The 15413-nt window shown below is 47.1% G+C and overlaps 1 protein-coding gene across 13 annotated transcripts in view; it reads left to right on the forward strand.

The window, feature by feature from the left end:
- The window catches only part of LOC131278790 (protein arginine N-methyltransferase 2-like), a 77583-nt gene that overhangs the window by 42794 nt on the left and 19376 nt on the right, over positions 1–15413 (forward strand). For 11 of the 13 annotated variants that reach the window (XR_011649086.1, XR_011649087.1, XR_011649088.1 and 8 more), the window contains 2 exons: positions 10317–10478; positions 11060–11224. Coding sequence is in view for 9 of the 13 variants with exons in the window: in XM_071215915.1 (XP_071072016.1) it covers positions 11084–11224 (141 nt within the window). In the remaining 4 variants the exon portion in view is untranslated. The other 2 variants (XM_058299254.2, XR_009186225.1) reach the window with 2 other exon arrangements.

The following is a 15413-nucleotide window of genomic DNA, read 5'->3' on the forward strand; positions in this document are numbered from 1 at the left end:
TGTTCTTAATTGATGGTTTTTGATATTTTTTTCTTGCTCATTTAGTTTGGCCATCATTTCTAGTTTCTTTTTATGCCTTGTAATCTTTCCTTATACATTGGACATTTTAAAATTTTCATGTGATAACTCTGGAATTTTGTATCTGAGATGTCTGTTCCTTAAATTTATAGCTAGCTGGTAATACAACAGATTTTCATGAAGTCAGGAACTAACAAAAACAAATAAACAAAAAAACACCTTTCTTTAACATTCCTTGCTGATTGGAGCTATGTTGACTGATGGACCCCTTCAGAGCTTAGCTTTCCTAAGAATGAAACTTAAGAACAGCTCAAAGTTCTTTAAGTTGGGGTCCTCCTCAGTGTTTTTCTGAGCATTTGTCTTGTCCTGGGCATGTGCTCATGGCCTTAGGAATTCTCCTGTTTACATGGATCTGAGTGTCCCCTCTTCTCCCTGTGAACTAGCCTTTCTTCTAGTCTGGGGAGCTCTGTTCCATGTCTTAAAGCTGGTAGTTCTTTGCCCCAGGCTGTTACAATTTGTGCTTTGGCCTGCAGGGCAGGTTCTGGCACACCAGATCGGAGACTTCTTTAGTTAGCCACCAGGTAGACAGGTACAGACATGCATGCATGCCACTGTAGCAGGATTACACTGTTCCCTCTGAAACTTGCACCAGAGTCCTGCAGTGAGAGCACGTGCTGGCTGTGCACCAAGCTGGGGACGGGGTGGAGGAAGGGCCAGCAGTGGTGCTGGGAGGTTTTCTATTCTTTTAAAGTGCATTTTTCTTGATGAGGCATTCACCGAGTTACTGCAAGCCTTTGTTGCAGTGACTGTGAAAACTGTTTTCCAGAGCTCTGAGAAATATGGTTCTGCTAGTTTTCAAAGATTCTGTGAGGGGATGGAACCTTGGAGCCTCTCACTCACCATCTTGGTGAACATGAACCTTGTAATTGATTTTTTTTTTTTTGAGGCATCCAGGCTAGGGATTGAACCCGGGACTAATATGTGGAAAGCTGGTGCTCAACCACTGAGCCACATTGGCTTTCTTGAGTTGGTATTTTCACTTGTTTTACTTGTTGTTTGTTTCTCTTTTTTCAGGAGGCACTGGGAACCGAACCCAGGACCTCCCATGTAGTAGGTGGGCGCTCAACTGCTTGAGCCACATCCACTCCCTGCAATTGATTTTTTTTTTAAAGATTTATTTATTCCCACTCTCCCCCACCACCTCATTGTCTGATCTCTCTGTCCATTCACTCTGTGTACTTCTGTGTCTGCTTGTCTTCTCTTTAGGCAGCACTGGGAACTGATCCTGGGACCTTCGAGAATGGGGGAGAGGTGCTTAATTTCTTGCGCCCCCTCAGCTCCCTGGTCTGCTGTGTCTCTTTTTGTCAGTCTGTGTCTCATTTTGTTGCGTCATCTTGCTGCTCCAGCTCTCTGCTCAGGCCAGCTTGCTGCGCGGGGCGGCACTCCTGCACGGGCTAGCACTCTGCTTGGGCCAGCTCACTGTGCAGGCCAGCACTCCGTGGGGGCCAGCTTGCCTTCACCAGGAGGCCCCAGGTGTTGAACCCTGGACCGCCCAGATGGTAGATGTCATTTGAGCTACATCCACTTCCCTGCAATTGATTTTTGTATTTTGTAGCCTTGTTAATGCTTGTTTATTAGCTTTAATAGTTTTTAGTGGGTTCTTTAGGATTTTCTGTATACACAATTATGTCGTCGGCTGATGAGTATAACTTACTTCTTCCTTTCCACTCTGGAAATCTGCATTTTATTTTTTTTCCTTGCCTAATTACCCTGACTAGAACCTCAGTGCTTTAGTCATCCAAAGTGGTGCTAATGCAAAGTACCAAAAATCTGTTGGCTTTTATAAAGGGTATTTACTTGGGGTGGAAGCTTACGGTTACCAGGCTCTAAAGAGTCCACGTCCAAGTTACGTCCTCACCAAACTCTGTTGCCACGTGTTGAAGCAAGATGGCGGGCGATGTCTGTGAGGGCTCAGCCTTCCTCTTCCCTCTTAAGGCTCTGTGGGCCCAGCATCTTCTCATCTCAGCTGTGGGCTGGCATAGGGTGCATCTGTCTTCCCAGGGCCTCTTCTGTATCTGTAGAACTGTCTCTCTTACTCTGTGTATCTATTTCCTGTGTCTCCTTGATTGAGTGAACATTTAGATAGCCAACAAAGGGGGGGGGGGGACTCAAACTGAGTTGCCCTAATGAAGTGATTGAATCAAAGTCCTAATCTTAACATAATTTAATCAAAGGCATCTCAGCTGAATCTAGTATGGTCAGAGGGTATCAGGCCAGAGGAACAGACCAGTTTATAAACATTCATAAGTAATCTCAAACTGCCACACTCTGGTACAGTGTTGAATAGAAATGGTGAGGACAGGCATCCTCATTGTGTTCCTGATCTTAGGAGGAAAGCGTCCAGTCTTTCATCCTTGAGTTTGTTGTTAGCTGTGCATTTTTAATAAATGCCCTTTATAATGTTGAGAATTAATTTCCTTTTCTTTTCTAGTTTTCTGAATAAGAGAAGAAAACAACAGACCAACATCCCTTATTATCAAGGATGCAAAATTTCAAATAGAATACTAGCAAACCAAATCCAACAGTGTATTAAAAGGTTGTACACCATGACCAAGTATGAGTGCAGGGTTAGGTCAGCATAAGAAAACTAGTCAACATAATATACCAAAGTAATAGAGCAAAGGGGAAAAACAAAACAAAAACGCTTTCGACAAAATCCACCACCCCTTCTTGTGGTGTCTTTGTTTGGCTTTGGTATTAGGGTAATATCCCTGTTGACATTTTTTAAACTACGTAAAAACAAATACTTCAGGATGAACCTAAAAACATAATGCAGAGTGAAAGATGCAAGACATTAAAGAATATGTAGTATTTGATTCAATTATATAATGTTTCAGAAGGTAAAGTTAAAAGTTTATGGATGTATACATAGGTGATAAAACTATAAAGGAAAGCAAGGCAGTGGTTCCCATAAAAATCACGATAGTGGTTCTTTAGTGGGGAGGGGTCTGTGATCAGGAAGGAGGGTTGTGGGAGGTTTGGGGGTGTTGGCAGTGTTCTGGTGTTGGGTATACAGGTATTTCCAATATAATTGTAGTTGAAAAATGCTACAGGAACTTTCTAAGGTACTTTTCATGTATGTCATATTTCAAAATGTAAAATGTTAAAAGAGAAAAATTACTGTGCATGTACATGGTTATAACTTTCAGCTCCTTAAGTTAAGGTAGATAATGAAAAGTATGAAAAGTCCTTGCTCTACCAGGCTCTGACTCCAAAGATAGCTACCATTTAACGAGGTTTATGCTTATAAGCTACATCTGTTTATTTTTTAAAAATTTGTACAAAAGGAATAGCTCACACACACTGATTTTCACTTTGGTCTTTTCTTGTAGATGTATTATTTTGATGTTTCTTCCATATCAGCACCTATACTTTGTAATATCTGCACAGTGTTATGCTTGATTTTATAAGAACCATACTGATGAACAGCGATTAATATCTTTTATTATGACACAGAATGTTGAAGTGAAAATCATCTGTATATAAATCTTGTTAAATTTTGGTTAGAATTTTCATAGGGTAAATTAGAGGGTGTATGCATATATATATATATTTTTTTTTCTTTTTCTTTTCGTAGGTAATGTGAATTTGCCCTTCAGAAAGATTCACCAATTATAGACTTATCAATTATGTATGAGATTGCTTATTTCCCTACCATAAATAATCAGTGTAAAAAAAGATCTCCAATCTTAATTAAAGGTGAACATGGTACTTACCATTTTTATTTCCATCTTTAAGTGAGCTTTGATTATCTTTTATATATTTTTTCACCTTTTGTACATTTTTAAATATTCTTTTATGTCATTTCCCCATATTTCTTTTTCCCCCCCAACCCACCCTATTATTTTTTAATTATGTTTTTTATGACAGAAGTTGCAAGCTTATAAAACAATCATGCAAATGTGCAGAATTCCCAAACAACACCCTTCCATCAACATACCGCAGTGTGGTGGAACATTTGCTACAGATAAGATAATATCATCTGATTGTTACCACGTCCATAGTGTACATTTGGCTCACATTTTCCATACTGCCTCAGTATCAACACAGTACATCTTTTGCATAGATGCAAGAATATTATATTACCACTCCTAACCATAGTCCATAGGTCACTTTAGCTGTATTTTTCCCATGCTCCTCCACATTCCCAACACCCTGCAACAGTGATGTACATCTGCTCTAGCTCACAAAGGGCACTCTTGCATCTGTACCATCAACCACAGTTCTCATCCACCTCTTGGTTTACTGTGCTATTCATTTCCTAGATTATTCTCTAGCATTCTGTCAATTGGCATTTACATACCTTGACTACCATTTTCAGTCACATCCCCATATATAAACTAGCAGTTACTCACTGTGTGTTACCATTCATTCCATACATTTCTACACTTTTACAGTAAAGGTAATTAAAGCTTCTACATACGTTAAATGTCAGTAGTCCATCTCAGTTCTCGTCTCCTTTAAAAATCCACCATCTACCACCAGGGTGTACAGATATTTTCCTACAATTTCTTCTAGAAGTTATAGTTCTTCCTTTTGTTTTTAGGCTTTTTTATCCATTTTGAATTAATTTTTGGATAAGGTGTGAGATAGGGGTCCTCTTTCCTTCTTTGGCTGTGGATATCCAGTTCTTTCAGCACCATTTGTTGAATGGACTGTTCTATGCGAGTTCTGTGTGTTTGACAGGCTAGTCAGAAATCACTTGACCATGTGAGGGTCTGTGTCTGAACCATAAATTTGGCTCCATTGGTCTATATGTTTGTCTTTATGCCAGTATCAGACTTTTTACCACTATAGCTGGGTAATATGCTCTAAAGTCTGGAGAAGAGGGTTTGCTTTTCCTTTTTATAATGTGTCTGGCTATTCAGGCCCCCTACATTTCTTGCTAAACGTATTGTTAAATATTTTGTTTATTATTACCATTGTAAATGGTTGGGCAAATTGTTCTCTGTATATCAGTTAAATTAAGTTGATCAATAGTGTTGTTCAAGCCTTCTCTAGCCTTACTAATTTTTGGTCTATTCCTGTCAATTATTGAGGGGAGGCTGTCAAAATCTCTACTATAATCGTGTATTTGTGTGTTTCTCTCTGCACTTCTACCAGTTTTTGCTTTGTATATTTTGAAACTCTGATATTAGGTGCAAACATATTCAGAGTTATATCCTTTTGATGATCTCTCTATCATTTTGAAATGACCGTCTTTATCCCTGGGAATTCTCTTCGCACTGAAATGTGCTTCGTCTGGAATTAATGTAGCTACTTCAGCTTTCTTTTGATTGGTATTAACATGGTATGCCTTTTTTCAACCTCTTGCTTTTACCTAGTTGTGGCTTAATAAAAGTAGGTTTGGGAAGTGGCTATGGCTCAGTCAGTTGGGGAGGCCCTGGGTTCGCATCCCGGAGTCTCCTCCTGAAGGCAGGCTCGCCCGCACGCTGTGGAGAGCCGCTGGCTTGGGTGCCACGGGGTACCGTCCCGCCCCCAAGCACCGCCTCAGCAAGGTGACGCAACAGAAAGGGAGACAAGCGAAAACACAGAAGAGCGCGCAGTGAACGGACACAGAGCAGTCAGCACGCAAAAAGCTGCAAGGGGGGATAAAAAAAAGTAGGTTTCTTGTAGGCAGGATAATTGTGTCTTGCTTTTGTATCCTTTGTTGGTTATGAACTATAACTCTGTTCTGCTTGCTTGGTGTTTGCTGGAAGACTGGAGTCTACATCTTTAACTTGTTCTGCCTTCTAACTTGTGTTCCATTACTGTCAGACATTTTTAGACTCATAAGCATGTATGTTGTTCTGTTTTCTTTAGACAGTTTCCTTTTAAAGAAGTTGAAGTAACAAGACAAAGTCCGTTTCCTCAGGAGTCACCTCTCTGGTTCTTTACCACTTCATGTGGATCCAAATCTCCATCTGGTGTCTTTCTTTTCCTTTATTTTTTTCTGTAAAGGATTTCCTTTAACATTTCTTGTAGTGCCCAACTTGCTCGTGATGAATTCTTTCCATTTCAGTTTGCTTGAAAAGTATTTAATCTTTGTTTTTGAAAAATGTTTTTGCTGGTTATAGAATTCTAGCTTGACAGTTTTTCCCCATTTCATTACTTTAGAGATACTGTTCTGTGATCTCCTGGCTTGCATGATTTAGGACCAGAAATGTGCTGCCCTTAATTTCTCTGTGTCTCTGTGTTAATCTGTCTCCTTTTTCAGGCTTTTTTAAGGATTTCTCTTCATTGCATGTTTGAGCTATTTTTTTTAATGTACTTTGGTTTTTTTTTTTTTTTTTTGGTCATGTTTCTTATGCTTGGGATTTGTTAACTTTCTTTTGTAGTTTTAATCAGATTGGGAAAAATTTCAGCCCTTATTTTATCAAACATTTCTCTACTTTTCTTTCCTTTGTGGATTCCAGTTATACATGTATTAGGCACTTGAGGTTCCCCTTGCCCCACAGCTCACTAATGCTCTAATTTTTTTATTTTTCTCTCTTTCATTTTGGATAGCATGTTTTCAAGTCCACTGATCTTTTATCGTACAATGTCTAATCTGTTGTTAATCCCATAGAGACATCATTATCATCTCCAGAAGTTTGATTTAGACTTATATTTCTAGTTATTTCATGTTCAGTGACAATGTACTAGGAAGATATTCCTGGATTACTTTGTTTTCCTCGGCATTTTGGCCTTCAGGTGCTATGGGGAAGTATGAGCACCAGCTGATCTCCTCTGTCCCTTAAAAGGGGCTTCCTGCATGAGCCTGAGGAATCTTTTTTTCATCCTTGAAAAACAGTGACTTAACAAAGATAGTAAGTTCTGTGTGTTTGGTTACGCATTGTTTTCTGGAAGGTACACCCTTCCTTTATGGAGAGCTGGCTTTTCCTTCTCTGAATAAACTTTTTGTGCGATTTGCTGGCCTCTCCACCTCGGGAACACCAGCTGTTCGTCCCCCCAGCCACATCTTTCCAGGATTGCTTTCCTCCTCCTCATTCCCAGCAGCTGTGGTTCCTGCCCAGCCTTCTGCGTGGCCCGAGGGCGCCTCCATCACCGTCATGCTCATCTCAGCTGCCCTGGACCCTCAGGCTTGCCTCACTGGGCCGTGCAGGCCTGGAGCCCTCAGGATCCTCAGCTGGGCGGCAAGCCCAGACCTGGGCAGATGCAGGAGGACCCAGGCCATGAGTCTGAGCCTCCAGGCCTGCGCAGGAGCGGGCACCGAGCTTCCCTGCAGGTCTGCAGCAGAAGTGGCCGGCGAGGTGTCTGACCAGAGCTAGCCAGGCGCAGGATGGGCCTCTGCCCGCAGCTCTGGGGGGGAGGGGTTCGGTCCTCCCTCTTGGCCCCAAACTCACTCTGTACATTTTTTCCTCTCCTCTTTCAGCTCCTACTTTTTTCCCTTTATGCCTGTTAAACATTATACTGTATTTCAAGTACTAAAGGCTCTGTCCAGATCAGAGTGACCTGCCCTGGCTCTGTTCCCACCTGCTGGTTTGTCCTGCCCTCAGAGCGATACCCCTGCCTGCTGCGCTTCCGCAGCTGGAGTGCTGGGGAGTGGGGACTGGGCCAGGGGTGCTGGGGGGGAGGGGGCAGGAGTGGTGCCAGAGAGCAGGGCTGGGGGGGGGAAGGGCAGGGGTGCTGTGTGCTCTGCCGGGGGGATGGTGGGGGGTGCCAAGCACTGCGCTGGGAAGGGAAGTGGGGGGAAGGGTGGGCGTGCCTTGCGCTGCACTGCGTGGGGTGGGGGGAAGGGCGGGGGTGCTGTGCGCTGTGCTGGCGGGAAGGCGGGGTGCTGAACACTGCGCTGGAAGGGGAAGGGTGGGCGTGCCGTGCGCTGCACTGCGTGGGGTGGGGGGGAAGGGCGGGGGTGCTGTGCGCTGTGCTGGCGGGAAGGCGGGGTGCTGAACACTGCGCTGGAAGGGGAAGGGTGGGCGTGCCGTGTGCTGCACTGCGTGGGGTGGGGGGGAAGGGCAGGGGTGCTGTGCGCTGTGCTGGCGGGAAGGCGGGGTGCTGAACACTGCGCTGGAAGGGGAAGGGTGGGCGTGCCGTGTGCTGCACTGCGTGGGGTGGGGGGGAAGGGCAGGGGTGCTGTGCGCTGTGCTGGCGGGAAGGCGGGGTGCTGAACACTGCGCTGGAAGGGGAAGGGTGGGCGTGCCGTGCGCTGCACTGCGTGGGGGGGGGGGGGAAGGGCGGGGGTGCCGTGCGCGGCGCTGGAGCCTGGGCAGCTTCGGCGGCAGCTCTGACCTCCCCTGGGCCTTGGCGGAAGGCTGGTGTCCTCCCGGGGAGGGGCAGCGCTGGCCCAGCGCGCTCGTCCTCCTGTCCTAGATGCCCCCTCCCTGGGGCGTGGCTGGGGCCTCGCGCATCCCCGCAGCATGGGGTACCCCCTACTTAGCCTACCCCCGACCTGTACTAGTCTATCAGCCCCGCGAGCAAACGGGAAGTTCCTGTGTGAGAAGGGGCCTCCCGCCCGGGTGTGCGGACTCTGGGGGCTCGGCCATGAGCGGGGACACGGTGGGGACGTGGCCAGGAGGGTGTCGCCCGCCCCCCCCACCCGTCCACGCCTGTCCCAGGCTCTGGGCGGCACAGGGAGACGCTGCGGGGAGTCCCGAAGCTTCTGCCTCGCTCCTCGCTGGCCACTTTCCCTAATGTCTCTTGATGTATTTTTGTTTTTATTTCTATTTTTTGCTGATGTATTTTTCCATCTGTTTTTTTTGTTTTGTTTTGTCTTTAATACAAAGCAAACTACTCCTTGACTTAAATTCCCCCAAGACAGCTTCCTCGCTTTCCCATGGAGTCATCCTCCTTGCGCCTCTGGCAGCCCTGTTCCATACCCTTTAATCCTACTAAAATCTATAATAGTTTTTTTAAATGTAATAAACTTTATTTCAACTTCAAAAAATAAAATAGCAGAAAAAAGACAGCTTAACACATTATGGTAACATTACTTTAGAAAATTCTGTCCAGGTACATTTATCTTATTTAATTCTAAAAATAAACTCATTTGTTTATCCAACATTCAGAAAGACACACGAATGAGCACAGATTTGCTAAATGACATGACCAGGATCTCCTTGTTAATGAAGGGAAAAAAATGCTTGATCATATTCATCTCCTAAAACTAAATCCCGTACTCTTTTTCTTTTTACATTTAGCATTAATACCTTACCTTCTTAGCATTTGCTACAAAAATATTACATTATTGCTGTTAACTATAGGCTATAAGTTACATTAGTTGTATTTTTCCATGTATTACCATATTCTTAACACCATATAATAGAGGAATATTCTTGTATTTTTATTATTAACCATAACCCTCATCCCCCACCTAAATCACTATGGTATATAGTACCTAGAGTATCCTCTAGCTGTCTTTCAATAAACAATCTCCCTACACTACCCCTTTCAGCCACAGTCACGTTTATAAACATCATAATGTGCTGCCATCAACTCCATCCATTCCCACGTATTTACAGTCAACCTTATGAAACACTCTATCCAGAATCAGCTACCCCTTCTCAACCGGTGCTCTGTCTCCTAGTAACCTGTACACTATTGTTTAACTCCCTAAGTTTTCTCATACTCAGTTCATAGCAGTGTGACTGTGCAATATTCGTCCTTTTGTATCTGGCCTGTTTCACTCAACATAATATCCTCAAGGTTCTTCCATGTTGTCATGTGTTTCCCCGGTTCATTTCTTCTTACCGCTGAACAATGTTCCATCGTGTGTGTTCACCACATCTTGTATATCCATTCACTGGACACTTCGGTTGTTTCCATCTTTTAGCTCTTGGGAATGATGCTGCTATGAACATCAGTGTGCAAATGTCTGTTTGCGTCCCTGACTCCAGTTCTTCTGAATATATTCATAGTAGCAGGACTGCTGGATCACACAGCAGTTCTGTTTTCAGCTTCTTGAGGAGCAGTAATCTGTCCTCTGCAGAGGCGTCACCCTTCTGCATTCCCTCCTGCAGTGAAGGGGTATTCCCCTTTCTCCACAGCCTCTCCAGCACTTGTAGTTTTCTGTCTTTGTCATGGCTGTTCTATAAGGCGTGAAATGACATTTCATTTTAGTTTTGATCTGCATTTCCCTCTTAGTTAGTGATGTTGAGCATCTTTCAATGTGCCTTTTGGCTATTTGTATCTCCTCTTCGGAAAACTGTCTGTTCAAGTCTTTTGCCCATTTTTAAATTGGGTTGATTTTCTTGTTAAGTTGTGGGACCTCTTTCATTCTAGACAAATGGCAATAATTCTAAATGTCTCATTTTCTCTAGAAACTTCACTTGGAAATGTTGGCAGACCAGCTGCACACAACTAAATAGTGCAACGTTATCCTGCAGAGTAAAGAATCCCTGAAAGATAAAGTGATCTTGGACGTTGGCTGCGGCACTGGGATTATCAACCTCTTCTGTGCACATCACACAGAGCCAAAAGCAGTGAGTAGGAGCGGGGCGGGCAGGGGCCAGAGCGCTGCCTCGGAAGGTTCTGAGCTTGGTGCTTCCCTGTTGGGACCCTTGGAGTTGTGCATCCGTGCAGCAGACCGGCTGGTGGCCACGATGGGATGTTCTCTATGAGACGTTTATTTCAGCTAAATACAGGGCACAGGCGCCGGCTCTGGGTGGGAGTTGCCCTGCTGTGCGTCAGCACGTCCAGGCCCCAGAGTGCTGACCGCCTCCACACTCCATGGAGCACGCTGGCCCCCGACCTCTTTTCTGGCGTGGCTGGATGGGGTGCCACCCCCAGGCAGGAAGCTCCCAGCAGGCCCCAGCCTCACGCAGCCCCGGCAGGCAGGCTGAGGCGATTAGGCCGTGGGTCAGGTGGACTTCCTACTGTGGGGGAAGGAGGGAGGAGAGGTGGCTCCCATGGCACGAGCCTTCCCAGGAGCTGTCCCCGCCCACATCTTTCCTGGTTTCCAGGTGTCGTCGGTGCTTGTTCTGGTGCTGCTGCCTGAGTTGACGCAGGCCCGGGTCGCAGCTGGGGTCGCTGCCTGGCTGAGGGTGCCTCTGCCCGCGTGCAGGTGTACGCCGTGGAGGCCAGCGAGATGGCCCAGCACACGGGGCGGCTGGTCGTGCAGAACGGCTTCGCCGACACCATCACCGTGTTCCAGCAGAAGGTGGAGGATGTGGTGCTGCTCGAGAAGGTGGACGTGCTGGTGTCAGAGTGGATGGGCACCTGCCTGCTGGTAAGGGCCTGGGGGGCGCGCGGGGTGGGGGCCAAGGTGGGGGGAGAAGGGCTGGGGGGAAGGGCCCGGGGTGGGGGGAGGAGTGTGGGGGGCTGTGGAGGTGGTGTAAGGAGCCCGTAGAGGGCTGGATTTCACTTGGTTTCTAAACATGAGTATCTCAGAGATCTTCACAAATCATTACTAACTTTATTTTTTTTCCTAAGATGAAATGTAGTGAATTTCTTGTGTGAACACTGCATTTAGTGTCTTGAATTTTTAACTGAGTGGAAAAAAGTGCCTTTATGGGAAATCTAAATCAGAGTTGAGGTGACTTTTTCATGAGTGATTTATGTAAAATAGTTTTCCTTTGAGAAACCCTGAATGTCATTCCTGGGTGTGCCTGCGCAGGCTGTTTCTGAGCGAAGCAGGCTTTGTCCTCCCCACAGTCTGGGCACCTCTCCTCCTAGAAAGCCTAGACCACCGTTTGTGAGGCCAGCTTTATGGCTTGGCCCTCCTTTGAGTGTTTCTTTACCCCGCATGGATGCGGACAGTGGCCGGGCTCTGCCCATACAGATGTTTGTGTGCCCCTGTGAGCTCTGTCTGTAACCTCTCCTCGGCTTGGCGTCTTGGGACATGAGGTTTTTAGTGAAACACCCTCATCTGAAGTCCAGAAAGTTAATATCTGGATGAAGGTGAGAGGAACAGGGCAGCTGTTTCCAGCAGAGAGCCCATTTACATATTGAGCAGATAGCTTCTAGTAGATTGTTAAGATGGGGGAAATGGTAGCAAATGACAGTGGACCTTCAGCCATGTTGAAGTTCTGTTTCAAGACAAAGTGCCCATGATGGGCCTAGGTTGATTGGTGATACTGTGGGCTCCCAGGACAGCAGGGGAGCAAAAGGCTGGTGTCAGTGGGCACGCCGTGTCCCCTCCAGAATTACCTGTTGGGCACCCCTGGAGCTGGCAGTGGGGACGGGGTCCATTAGGCAGGCAGTGAGCCTGGCTGCAGAGGGACAGGCCTGTTCCTGGGCTGGGTGGGGGGAAGGAGGGTGTTTGGCGAGGTGGGCAAGGGGCAACCCGTGGGGAGTGCTATGTCCCCGGGACTTGGCACTTGCCTGGCATGCAGCCAAGAAGCCCTCCAGGACTTAGATGATGGAGTATATGATCGGATTATGTTGGGAGGACCTGGATGCCAGTGGGCATGGGTGGGCAGGGCCAGGCCACTCAGTCTCCTTAGAGGGAGACATCCTGGGGCTGGCCTGGGGGAGTGGCCCAGGGGAAGGGGATGTGAGCCTGGGGGTCGGGGAACTGGCTTAGGTAGCTGGGTAGATTGACTTTTCATTCATTTGTTTTCCAGGTGGTTTTTGAGCACTTAGTGTATGCTAGACATTATTCTGCTGGGCATAGCCATGAAAAAAACAGGGACAGGCCCTGCCTCCCTGGCACTCACATTCTAGAGCAGTCAAGCAGCTGGTCAGCAGGCCTGCTAACTAACAGTGTAGTGCTCGGCTGAGAAAGAGGGAAAGCAGTCGCGGGGTGGAGGGAGGCCTGTGGCTCTCGCCAGTGCAGGTCAGAGGACCCAACCTGGGGTCACAACAGCACGTGCAGAGGCCTGGGGACGCGGCTGTTTGTGGGGGTTCATCTGTGGGCTCGTGGGCTGGGTCGGGGCCTCTGGTTTCGTTTCAGGTAGGTGGAAAGCCCTTGGCAGGTGATTTGGTGGACTGTTGAGAAGGATGATTCGGAGTATGATGAGGGAGCCAGGGAGACCAGGCAGGTTGGAGTGAAGGTGAGATGAGATGGTGGTGTAGTCTGGGGCAAAGCAGAGGAAGGGCCAGGTCTGGGGAGGATTTGCTGGTGGACTGGGTCTAGGTGTGAGAGAAAGGGAGCAGGATGGTGAGCTGTGGGGTGGCTGGATGTCAAGCGTTCCGTCTTAAGCAGGTTGTTTGTGATATGTGTTAGGCATGCAGGTGGAGAGTTCTTCTCTGGTCCTGACACTGCACAGGGCAGAGGTCCTGCAGGGAGGTGGCTTACCTGGGGCATTGGGCAGGTAGCTGTGTGAAGGGTGAGTGGAGTTGAGGCGGCAGAGCAGGGGAATATGCAGGGGGCAGGAGGACAAGATGTGATCTGGGCTCCTGGGAGCAGGGACCTGCTGGGGCAGTATCAGGCTTCTTTGCTGCGTTTGCATGCTGAGAGCAGGATCCCTGAGGTGGCAGTGGGCAGTTTCCTCTCCCCACTTCCTTCCCCTGGACCTGCTCCCCTTCTCCGGGAGCACCCCCACTCTTCAGCATTCCCTCCATCTGCTCTCCTCACAGGTCCCCAAGTCCTTCCTGGCTCTTCTTCCTGCTCCACTGCCAACATGCAGTACTAAATCAGACAGTGAGGCAGAACAGAAAATCTAGAAATAAACCCTCAGACATTTGCATTTAATGAGTGAGGAGGAGAGATTTCCAGACAGGAGGAAAAGATGTATAATCCTTCAAAAGTGGTGTCGAAACAATGATTATTTTGGAGTAATTAGTTAGATCCTTCTTTACACTGTATGCTAAAATAAACTCCAAATGGGTATTAAGAGAAAAAAATAAAAAAGGAATCCAACATCCAGCAAGATGACAGCAGAGTAAGGAGCAGCTTGTCCTGCAGGCAGTTAGTAACCACCCAGAGCTACCTAAAGCACCTGTTTGGGGGCCTCCAGGAGACCAGAAGAACATCCTGCAACATCTCTGAAGGACTGGAAGGAGGAGACTGCCCATCTGCAGAGAAGATTCGTGAGCAGAGCCCATCCTCCACTTGTGGCACAAGTTAACTTGGGAGCTATTCTGTGACTCGAAATAGAAGCTCCACTTCCCAAAAATGGGGGAGGAAGAGACTAATAATCAGATACTGATTATTAAGTTCAGCAGGCTAAAGTATAACCACAAGAGCAGCTAAAGCTTGGACCTGTTCAAGTCAGAAAGAGGCTGGTAGCTGCCACAGTGACTCTGTCCCTAGCTTGAGGCGAAGCCTGGCTGACAGAAATCACAATGACAGTAGGGACCAGTTTCTTTCACCCAGACCAGCCTGCAGCCCTAGCCTAGGCTTCAGCCCTACCTCTTGTCAGGGAGGAAGTTGCAGGACCTGCACCAGCCCATCCAGGTAACTGCAGGTACCTTTGTCTGGCACAGACTGAAAATCGGAAGTCTACTGGGGCAACTGCAGTCATCTGGAACCCACACTGCATAGATTGCTGCTCACCCCTGCAGCTCCATCCCCACCCCAGGCAGGGGAGACAGGGGCAGGAAGCCTCATTCAGTCTCTCTGGGCAACAACAGTCTAGGCCTGCATGACTTGGATTATTCCACACAGCTGTGACTCTGTCCCTACCCCGGGCAAAGGAAAAAGTTGAGAGATGGCTTCATTGGTCCCTTGGGCAATGAGAGCAGCCTGAGCCTCCACAGCTTACAGCACCAACTACATCCTCTGTTCCTACTATACAACCAGCAAGGGAGAAAGGGCAAGAAAGCCCTAAATTAAAGAGAGAAACTGTGCCCAGAATAAATACTCTAGTAAACCAGATGCCAACACACCCACAAAAAATGACAGTCTACACCAAGAAACAGGAAGCTATGGCCCAGGTAAAGGAACAAGATATACTTGCAGATGACATTAAGGAGTTGAGACAACTAATCAAAGATGTTCAAACAAATCTCCTTAACAAATTCAATGAGATGCTAAAGAGACTAAGGGTATTAAGACATTGGATGAGCACAAAAAAGAATTTGAAAGCATACATAGAAAAATATCAGATCATATGAGAATGAAAGGTACAATAAATGAAATTAAAAATACACTGGTAGGGAAGTGGACGTGGACCAGTGGTTAGGGTGTCCGCTACCACATGGGAGGTCAGCGGTTCAAACTGTGGGCCTCCTTGACCTGTGTGCAGCTGGCCCATGCGCAGTGCTGATGCACACAAGGAGTGTCATGCCACGCAAGGGTGTCCCCCGCATAGGGGAGCCCCACACTCAAGGAGTGTGCCCCATAAGGAGAGCCGCCCAGTGCAAAAGGAAGTACAGCCTACTCAGGATGGTGCCACACACACGGAGAGCTGGTGCAGCAAGATGACACAACAAAAAGAGACACAGATTTCCATGCCGCTGACAACAACAGAAGTGGACAAAGAAGAACACGCAGCAAATAGACACAGAGAACAGACAACTGGGGCTGGAGGGGG

The sequence above is a fragment of the Dasypus novemcinctus genome, chromosome 6, assembly GCF_030445035.2.
Source record: "Dasypus novemcinctus isolate mDasNov1 chromosome 6, mDasNov1.1.hap2, whole genome shotgun sequence".
Lineage (NCBI taxonomy): Eukaryota > Metazoa > Chordata > Mammalia > Cingulata > Dasypodidae > Dasypus > Dasypus novemcinctus.